Source organism: Fistularia commersonii, chromosome 7, assembly GCF_037954325.1.
Source record: "Fistularia commersonii isolate RoL2024-O1a breed Wild chromosome 7, RoL_Fcom_v1.0, whole genome shotgun sequence".
Taxonomy (NCBI): domain Eukaryota; kingdom Metazoa; phylum Chordata; class Actinopteri; order Syngnathiformes; family Fistulariidae; genus Fistularia; species Fistularia commersonii.
The window spans coordinates 3933216-3944035 of NC_141290.1; the positions used below are offsets into that span (position 1 = coordinate 3933216).

Below are 10820 nucleotides of genomic sequence, written 5' to 3' on the forward strand. Positions count from 1 at the left end.
TTTAGCTTCAGCTAACGTCCACCTTGCGTAGCATTAATTAGCTAACTCGCACGCAGGTGCTACGAGAGCTTTATTGTTTTCAAAATAAAGAAAAAAACTACACAGTACAGACAATTCTCTTACCTTTAAAAATGAGACTTCCGAAGGTCTATCGAGGAAACTCTTCCATTCGGAAAAATGTTTTTTTAAGTATTACCGCCAGATGATTCGAAACGGGCCATCATGACGAAGTGATTTTTACGGTACGCTCGTGTCGTCCATCAAATAAAAGTTGTATCTTTCTTCAAAATAAAATATTTTGTCGTATAAAAAACCTTGGTGACGTATTGCCACATTCATGTGTGGACTATTCATTTTATTTTTTGATTTTAATAAACGATAAAAAAAAAAAAATCACGATGGCTGGGTGAACGCGTATTGGTGCGCATGCGTACCAGCGAGTTGGCAGGTGGCGTTCACCTGCTGAGAGGAGTGAAAGAAAACATGAACATTAATGAATGTATAATTTAGGATTTAAAATATTAATAAAACTAATCGACACAGATTGATGTCACTTTTAATTAAGTACTCCATTAAAAACATTTTTTTTAATTATCTAGAAGTCATGGTTTAAAAAAATAAAAACTCCAGTTGCTTCTTCAGCAAGTTTGTTTTTTGCATCTGGGACCTCCTATAATGATATTCATGTATTCACAGTGAAATAGATGGTGTGACAAGACTCAGATTCCGTTTAGAAAGTATCTCTCCACTATACTGGTTGATGTTACATTTGTAATATCTTAAATATCGAGAGGAAATTATCACTTGTGTTCAGATATTACTTCGACACATATTTCACAAACAAATATTGTGATTTAAATCTTGCAGTGGGGCAGATCAAAATGGTTTTAGCCAATAGCAAACAGAGTGCAGCCTAATTTCTAAGTGTATTTAAATACAAACAAAACACAAACTCGTGAGATGCAAAAGAGTGATCTCTTTATTAATGACAATACAGTAAGAATTATTCATTTAATACACTTTCTTCTGCTCAGCATTGCAAACAAAACATTGGATCTTTGTGTGTGTGTGTGTGTGTGTGTGTGCATGATATCAGGAAGAGTGATGCTACCACCTGAAGGCTGTTATCTCACATTACACAGCACTGAATGCTGGGGTGTATTTTAAGTATCCGTAGACTCAAAATCTACTTTAATACATCATCACGACCAAATGGTACAATTTAAATACCTTGAACATCAGACTTTCCAGCTTTTTCGTTTCTTTTTATCACAGCCAGACTGTTAAGACTTCACAGATGCACCGTGCATCTGCTGTCGGCAACAGCGTTACAGTGTCTGATAATATTGAATCATGTCGTAGTGCAAGTACAGTTCGAGGGAGGTTTCAAAGTGCATTTTGCCAGCATCTGACAGCCCAAAAAATTAACTAAAGCCACACAATCTGTATGTATATACTCTATATATTTTCTTCAAATAATTAAAAAAAAAAAAAAAGTGATTCACTCTGGTACGCTTCACATCCTATATTACACAATAGTTGACTTAATCCACTTTAAGTCGCTTTTTCTAACTTGGAAAAATATGTTAAGATATTTATAAACTGCAAAAACTCAGCTGAACTGACATCCCCTGTAAGTAGTGAATTAGTTTTTTCAGGTGAATAGAAAATTATAATTCTATCGAAAGTGACGTTTTTACGCATGTTCACATTTTTCACGTAATGTTTCAAAACGGGGGTTCGAGCGCTGCAGGATCGAACCCACGTCTGTTAAAACTAAAATCCAAAATGATGAAATCGACTAATGTCGAGGTGCTATTTGAAATAGATTGAAAAAAAAAAAAAAAAAAGAGAACAACATGAGTGTTGAATTCAGTCTGCGATAAAGACACAACGTAAAGTGTGAAAAGCCATGTGTGATGGGAAAAAACGACCACACGGCAAAAATCACTGTAAATCCCATTATGAGTCTAAACAGACCAGATCCAATTCTTTATATTATTATATTATACCGCTGATTTATTTTGTGTTTGTTACCAGTGTGTGCACCAGAATATGGCCGTTTGACCTGTGGGGGAAAAACAGACTACGCCCTGCTTGTGTTGCACAATTAGAAATGTTTTCTTCTTAGGACAGAAGACGTGGCTCGCGAAGCCGCTGAAATGTTAAAAAAAAAAAAAAAAGGAATAAAAAAATTAAAAAGAAAAAAAAAAAAGCTTGGCAGTGGACAAGATACATGGATTCACTCCTATTTTCCCTGTTTGCATCTGCTCGGATGGAAAAGATGCTCTAGGCTCAGCTCGCGGAGTCTCCCAGCTCTGAAAACAGCTTTTTTTCAGGCGTGCACGACTGGGGGGAAAAAACAAAATTCAATGCCTTCTGCCCGTGTTTGGGATCTGGTATTGAGACAAATCAGGCAAGCTGTAAGACAAACACTTCTGGGCGGAGAACTCTAGTGACGGCGGGTGCGTTTGGTTTATCAAACCTTGAAAATGATCGTCCTCCTCGGCGACGTCCCCTCCATTCGCGTTAAAAGTTCCAAAAAAAAAAAAAAAAAAAGGCAACTCTTACTTGGAACACACTTCACTTGGTTAAGTTCCAGCTTCCTCCTCTTCCTCTCGCTCGCGCGCGGGCTAAGTCAACCCGGTAATTGCAGTCACGGATGTGTGGGTGGTTATTTTGTGTGTGAAAGATACTTGGTACATTTTTACAGACACTGACTTTCCACGTAGACGAAATGTTGACGCACACTTAATTTCCATAAAGCACCACATCGTCAAAACGGGTTGCAGAGAGAGGGGAGTGGGGTGCAAAGAGCGGGTTTGTATTTTGTTTTTTTTTCTTTATGACTCTAAAGAAACAAATTTTTCTTTGGATCTGCCGCCGGAGAAAATGTGGAGCGGGGAAACCACTCTGGCCCCTCCCGTGTCCCGACCCACAGTATGTTTCGTGCTGTGACATGTAAATGGTACTTGCTTTCGGGTGGTTTGGGCTCAGCGGGTTAAGGCCGGTGTGGGTGGCCCGCCTCGTCCGCCAGGTTGAGGATGTAGCCGGCGATGTCGTCCTCCGTGGGGAAGTCTGACATCACCCACGATTCGTTGGCGGCGGTCACCTGCAGGCGACATATGGGGCAGTTTCGGCTGTGCCCGCTCCTAAAAACACAGATGGCCCGGTTTAGCGGTTAGCGGCTGATCGATGGCGGGATTGCAGGCCCCCCCCCCCTTTCTGTTCTCATACACTTTTCCAGGTAATAGTCCCAGCCAGGACAGATTGTAGAACAGGAAAGTTTATGTTCAATACAAGTTGTAGAGGAACAGATGCTTTAGTAATCGGATATTTTAACAAGTACAGTAATACCTTGACTTTTGAGATTACGGTCATTTCCGGAGTAGAAGCCGCTATTTTTTTCACACCCTTTGAACACTGCAGCTTAAACAATGATGTGGTTAATTTATGTAATTGGGGGGGAGGCTAATGAGCTTCATGCCACCGAAAAATTTTGCCTGGTCACATCAGACCAATGAAATTACTGTGAAAGAAAACGACTGACTTTACTGGTTTTAGCGTGCAGGAGGAAGACCAAGATAGCGATGGGCTGGAGTAGGACAAAGCAGGGATAGAAAATGGGATGGATGGATTTTCCTTTTGTTGTTTATTATTCATCTTTTTCATCATTCGTGTTGCAAGCACTGTTCAGAAAAAAGCATTTCCAATGCGTATTTGTGAATGATACCGGTATGTATTTAATTAAAAGATTAAAAAAAAAATGTTTCTGTGTAAATATCCCATGTTACTACATGGACACCTGCGGCTTATAAGTGCAGCCTATATGTGTTTGCCATTGCTTCTCAAATAGTGGGGCGATGCCTGGGGTAGCGTGTGTGAGCCCCGGGAACATGCTTATGGTGTTGTATTAGCGCTACAGTGTTGTTGTTTTTGCACTGCGCGTGCGCACACACAGCACAGAGCAGGAGATATGAAGCGCAGAGAACAAACCCTCAAGAGACAGCAGGGAAAAAATATTTAACAGGGATGATAAGAAAGGCAGTAAGAGGCGGAGATAATGAGACAAACGAAAGTCACCCGAAAGCTAAATATGACGTGACTACTTTGGGAGGCGAGGAAAGACCGGTGTGTTTACAGAGGCTAAAAATGTTAGCAGCGGACAGCATGAAGCCAAATAAATTAATGTGCCACTTCAAGACATTACGCTCCTATTACGCTGATAAGACGCGGGAGTTTTTTTCAGCGAAAACACGCCGAATATCGCTAACAATCATCCTGCTTTATGAAAGCTACTTCAGTAAACCAACGAGCGCTGTTATGTTAATAAAGTTATTCTTTGTTGCAAGTTGATCTGTATTTCTTTCTTTTTCCTTTCCTTTCATGCCAATTAGGACACGGTGTTGTGCAGAGGTGTACATATTACAATTTTATATTTTATGTTTTCTTCTTCCTCTGGGAGGGGGGCTAACAGAAAATAAGTGAGAAGCACTGGTTTATATATACATATATTGATGTATTTTTAGGCGGTGCGGCTTATATTCAGGGGCACTTAGGGTAATTCATTCGGAGACCGAGCTTGAAACTCAAATTAAATTTCCTCTAAAATAACTGCAATGCTATTAATGTATTCTAGTATTCTCCTAGTTTTGCTACTTTTTTAATTAAAGGTCATCTCTTCACTAACTGGCTTCACAATGCTACAATGTGTTGCAAAATGTAACTTGCAAACTATGCTACATCTTATCACTAAACTTAAATTAGTGACGGAGGGAATGCCGTCTTCTTGACTCCTCTCGACTCTTCCGATGTCGAGTCCGTTGACGTTGCCGCCGTCAATTGTACCCTGCCTTTAGATTGATGGTCTCATTGACGGTATCTCACCAACAACAACTTCTCCGCGTCTTCACGGATGAGTCCACAACATGCCCACCTCGCTCGTGTTTCGCGATGATTTTCCCTGGGCTACCTGGAGGTGGGCGCCGCGTTTGATTTGTTTTTAAACGCCAATGCACAGAGAGCGGCGGCCGGATCGGTGTCGAAAGCTAAACCTGCTCGCTCCGAACTCACATTTCCACCAGTATCACAAGGCAAAAATTCGTCTGACTAATGGATCTGGGACGACTCTTAACACTCGAAAGTCGCGGTTCTACCTCTATTGTATTGCTTACTCGTTCATTCGCTCATAATCAGGCTGGAGTTCATCTGTCAACTCCATATTCAGACACTCACTCTCATTCACACCCACAGAGAGTCTTCATTGAAAACTGTTTTTGGACAGGTGGGGGAAGGATGGAGAACTTGGAGAGAAGCCACGCAGGCAGATAGAGAAAGATGAAAAATGAAAAAGCCAGATGGAGCACGGGTCTACCTGCGGGCCGAGTACTGCGCGCTTACCATTTATCGATGCACTTCTGACAGAAGCTGTGCGCGCAGGGCAGGATGAGGTCGGCTTTACCGTCCATGCAGATGCAGCACTCCTCGTCCTCCGTCAGCTGCTTCACCCTGCGCGGGAGCACGGACAGCACAGGGTTAACATTGTGTCGAATGAATCGCCTTCTCCCTTTGGGGATTTGATACGATTGCGTGGAAAAGCACGCGGGTCTTTCCTCCTGCGTGACGAGCCGTATGGGAGGAAAAAAAAAAAAAAAAAAGAGCTGCAAAATCTATCATTTTACCAGCAGGGGGGGAGAGGGGAAGTGTTTCACTTTTGTGCTGCGCCTGAAGCCATTTGTTTTTTGGTAACTGAACAGAAATGAAGAGCGTCTGGAAAACAATGAGCTGCGAGAGAGAGATGGAAAAGCAATAAGAAGAGATTAATGAGGCTGATCATCTAGACAGCGCGGGGGTGGAGGGTCCCTGTCACTCTGAAAAGTCCAGAAACATCTCGTCGCTGGAATCCACTAGGTTGCCCTCAGGTGGGTCTGAGACCCGGAGGGAGAAGCGAGTCTTCATCCAGGATCTATTTAGTGGTACTTGTTTTTTTGTTTTTTTTTTTCAAAGGTCATAACGCTGGATATTTGTTGAATCAATTCATTCATTATCCAAATTGCTCACGGTGTGTGTGTCTATGAGCCAATCCCAGCGGCCGACGGATGAGAAGCGGGGTTTAACCTGCAGCGGCCTGTCAATCACAGGGTCACACACAGGAGATATCCAAACATTTGCTCTCACAAGAAGTCTTCAATAGAGCTTTTTGGAGCGCGGGAGGAGAACGCGGTCACACTTGTTGCTAGCAGACAAGAGAATTGATTGTCCTCGTCATATACCTCTTAGTGGAGTTGGGAGCTAAATCTGGGGGGTTTGCGAGACAAACTGATGAAGAAAGTGGGGAAAAAAAACATAAATGATGGTCGGAGGTGAAACCAGGCGCTCACCTGCCCATCCACATGCTGGCCTGGCACGAGTCCGTGGAGGGCAGCGGGGCGGACGGGCCTTCGGTGGCGCCCTCGGCTGAAAACACCTCCGCGGCCTGGCTGGTGATGTCTCGGTAGAGCTGGATGAACTGGTACAGGTTCATGATGCGAGTTGCCTCCAGCATGCCGTTGTCCTTATTGATCTGGGCAGGGAGTAAAGACAGTGTGTGAAACTCTTCACCTCAACTGGTGATGTAGTGTTTACATTAAAGCGGCAAAATGAAAAACTTCATCATTCTCCTTCGGTGGAAAAGCAGTCGATAAAATCAGGGGAATACAGCACCGCTTCAACTTTGAAAAAAAAAAAAAAAAACAATAAAATAATAAGAAAAAAAACAAACAGCTAACACAGGAAAAATCAGTCAGAAATGAGCTTGATACTAGAGGGAGAATCCTTTATTTCACAAGAAAAAGACCTGAAAATCACCAAGAGATTTTGCAGTGATTAGAAACTGCACATTTTTAAAACTTTGTTATGGTTGACATTGAATGTTTCAGACTAATATTATATATCCCTGTATGAGGTGTGAATGATTCTATGACCCTATTTGAAGTACAAATTTAAAGGGTGAATTATTATGTGTCTTGATGACATGAGTGAATGGTTTTAGGTTTCCACATGGTGTGTAAATGAATGAGTGAATGGTTGCATGTATCACGATGACGTTTTATTGAATGAGCGAACGGTTGTATGTCTCTAAACGACGTGTAAATGAGTGAATACTTGTTGGCCCTTTGATTGGTCCTGGGTGTTCCTGACCCCATTGGACGCAGTACATGAAGTCTAGATGATGACTGGATGAATTGAAGAATATTCCAAATGTTCGTCCTCCCGGCCGTCTCCCTGCCCACGTTAATAAGATCAGAGTTGAGACCCTCAGCTGTCTCTCTTATCCTTGCTTGTCCCAGCCCGCACACATCCTGCCTATTTTTGTTTATGTGTTTTATTCATCGCTACTGTCACTCTATCTATATTGTTGTTCAGTTCTGGTTGTGTATTTTTCACCCTCACTGTTCCTTTACGTTGTCCACTGTTATTCCTGATGTTGTTGCTGTTGTTGTCTGCTTTCTATTTATCTGCTGTCTATTTATTCATGGACGTCTTGCTATCTTCTGTCTCTCTATTTCGATTTATATTCATATTTATTTTACTTTTTTTTTCGTCATTATAACTGTTACGCTGCTGTGACAAAGGAATTTCCCGTATGGGGATCAACAAAGTTTATCTTACTTTATGAATGCAAAAATTAAGGAAACATCATCTTCTCGCACAGTGCTGGATAGGAATGGTAAAATTAAAAAAAAAAAAAAAAAAGAAAGAAAGTAGACATTTCCTTTAGTACCATTTGCCCTTCGTCTCCTTTTGTCAAAATGTACATAATAATTACATTTCAACGCACGAGAATTGTGTGCACATTTGTTAGATTTTTCTCTTGATGTCTAAAATCTATAGAGGGATATTTGTATGTGGCGAAAAGGTCAGCCGGCGTCACCTTGGTGCAGACGACTCTGACGGCCACCTTCCACAAAGCCGTGGCATCGGATCCTGGCTGCACCTCAAACAGCAAGTGCTTCTGCTGCCCTGCTGCCAGCTTGGCCGTCCTGGGAGAGCAAGTGAGCGAGAGACATCACAAGTGAGAATGGAGTTTCCAATTTTAGAAAGTCACCCTGTTTCCTATGTTTTTTTTTTTTTTTTTTTTTTTTTCAGTTCAGTTCAGGCAAACACATCCGCATATTTGACTATGATTCTCCCGTGAAGTTTATTTCTCACCGTGTTGAGAAGGTCAGGAAGGTCAGGACTCGCACTGAAAATGTTTTAGAGTGTAAACAATGTGCCCATAAAACAATCGGGTTTATCCACGACCTACTTGTTTTTTAACCTTCTGAAAAGGATCAAACCGAATGTGATGTTTGGCTAGAACAGAGCAGTTTAAATCTTTACAGACCGTGTTGTCAAATACGCTGAGCAATGTTGAAAATATGTCAGAGAAACGCTGGGCGAAAACCCAGAGTTGTGGGTGTGTGATGTCAGGGCCGGTTTCCCCCTCAAGCAAAAACATTCAAAGTTTAAGAGCGTGAGATTGAAAAAAAAGAGAAAAAAAAAAGGCTTCTACCGTTCGGTAAGTGTGTGTGAAAACACAGGCTTGGCGTGATCGGGCTGTGGTTTGACACGGACATTACGTTACTCACACGTCGTTGAGCTCGGCCACTCTGGCAAGGAACTCCTCGTAGGTGAGGAAGCCGCTGTCGCGCACCAGTCCCGCGTGTTTCACTAGTTTCTCAGGCAGACGGGTCATCACCCCCTGGCCTGAGATCTGCTGGCCCATCCCAGCAGCAGTGGCAACAAGAGGAGAGCAGCCGAAGGTTCCACCTCATTCAGTTCTGCAAGGCCTGGCAGGAAATAAAAAGGCATGCGTAAACAGATAACACTAACTTGGGAAACACGGTTGGAGTAGTAGAACGGACTTCTCTACCACAGTGCATCATCTGCTTCCATCTAACCCTCACCTCTGCATCCTCTGCCACAGCTGGCATTTTCTCCAGCCACTCCAACCTGCTTCTTCATCGGCGCTACTATGCACGTACTTACATACTTAATGTCACATTTTTTGAGATACAAAAATTTAAATTTGCGCTATGTGGACTTGTACAGTTGTCGGGGAAACCGTGAACACACGGCCCAAGCACAGACCCAAGATGAACTTTAGCAGCATCGGCAACAGGTGTATCATGTGAAGAGCTTAAACTAGAGATATTTGATGACGTTATTGCCATTAATTCATAAGAACATGATGAAATATCATAAAATGCGTGTTCCATTGTGTTCCATTAATATTGAAGATCAGATGTTGTAGGGAGATTCACTTGCACACATTCACTTGTTTTTTTTTGTTTTTCTTTTACTTGAAACTCTGGCACAACAATTTCCTTCGGGATTAATAAAGTTGTTCTCATCGCATCTCAAAACAACAACACACCATCTCCGCCGGCATCGACGATCAGCCAAACCGCTATCTGACAAGCTACAATCACTGGCAGGGGCCCAGAATTGTGGGATATCTACAAAATGGGATCAGGTTTGGCACATCATCATCTTCCTCCATCAAACCCTACTCCATGCACCTTCTTCTCTCACAACAACAATTTTCATGTCTTTCACTGCATATACCATTCAATCCATGCCTGCGAGGCACAGACCTGTGCGCTTCGGTTACAGCCTCAACCACACCAACACTACTAGTTATATAGGATGAAGACTTGGGGAATGCCTCCTGTTTGGAAAAAAAATCTTACATCGGTTTGCAAAAATCATATCAGGAACCTTGAACCCAACAGTCAGGGGAAGCCAAGAGTGGGAAAGAGCCTTTGCCAGAATGTCGCAAAACAGCCAGAGCTATCGACAGGGTTAGTGAGCATGTGAATGTCTGCAAATATCTGATATGATATCAGGGTAAGAAAAAAAAAAAAATCGGTTTATCTGTGCTGGTGACCTGCAGGAGCTCCTGCAAACCCCAATCAATCCACAGGGTCTGTCACAATCGGTTCATGCCAAAACTTCACCGCAGCACTTTCACTTTGCCATTACGTGACGTCTCGACTAGCTCCCTGGTCACCCGTTACACTTTTGCGGGAGTAGGTGATTTTTTTCTTAACAATTACGAAGCCGACTTCAATGGTTTCATTTAAATCATCACTATCTGAGCCTCCAAGAAATATACCGCCCCAACTAGAACGCTAGCAGCGTCTTGCTGTTTGTAGCATTTGCTAACACGACGGAGGAGTGAGTTCCTTGACGTAGAACGAGAAACATTCAGCAGACGTCATTAAACAAAAAACAGGGAATTTATGGAACCTTTCTAAAACCAAATAAGGATAAAGTGGTCCCTCTGCGAAAGAGAAAAGCGCTACTTACTCAGACCTCGGTTTTGGAAGGCGGCGGTCCGAACTTCACTCCGTCGCTAGCCGTCATTAGCTTTCTGTTTGTGTTGACGCTGGAGCCGTCGCCGGATGTTGACGTAGCGGAAGTCGCATTGAGCACGCGGCAGTTCACAAGAGCTGTAACCTGATTTGCCGACGGAAGGCTGTCGCTCAAACCTCAGAACCAATCGCGTAGTAGGTTTCCGAGCTCAAGGCCCCGCCCCTCGATCCACCTCTCATCGCATTCAATTACAATGTTATAAATCAGTATGCATTTATTCTGGCATATAATAAGCTCTTAAAATGGTTATTTATTATTTACTTTTTACCTGCTGTGAGGTAACTGTTTTTATATCAGCATCGTGTTGGACCCTCAGTTATCTGCTTACAGCAAAATAGTCACCTGCTGGATTTTGCAAGATAGTCACCTCCTGCATTTGCATTATTTTGCAGTTTTGTCTTCTTTTTTTTACATATTTAGAG

At 42.6% G+C, this 10820-nt stretch overlaps 1 protein-coding gene across 1 annotated transcript; it reads right to left on the reverse strand.

Annotated features, from left to right (window-relative positions):
* Positions 1 to 961: 961 nt before the first annotated feature.
* rnf141 (ring finger protein 141) lies at positions 962 to 10422 on the reverse strand. The gene is made up of 6 exons (XM_086149228.1): positions 10333 to 10422; positions 8610 to 8810; positions 7913 to 8021; positions 6381 to 6562; positions 5401 to 5508; positions 962 to 3152 (listed from the first exon to the last, which is right to left on the reverse strand). The coding sequence occupies exons 2-6, from the start codon at positions 8744 to 8746 to the stop codon at positions 3002 to 3004; spliced, it is 687 nt and encodes a 228-aa protein (XP_086005354.1). The 5' UTR covers positions 8747 to 8810; positions 10333 to 10422; the 3' UTR covers positions 962 to 3001.
* Between the last annotated feature and the right edge of the window lie 398 nt (positions 10423 to 10820).

Coding starts and splice junctions, on each gene's coding strand:
- rnf141 (XM_086149228.1), bottom strand. CDS start 8,746: ATGGGCCAGCAGATCTCAGGCCAGGGGGTGATGACCCGTCTGCCTGAG. Junction 6,563..7,912: donor TCAGAGTCGTCTGCACCAAG/GTGACGCCGGCT, acceptor CTCCCTGCCCAG/ATCAATAAGGACAACGGCAT. Junction 5,509..6,380: donor GCCAGCATGTGGATGGGCAG/GTGAGCGCCTGG, acceptor GCTCCCGCGCAG/GGTGAAGCAGCTGACGGAGG.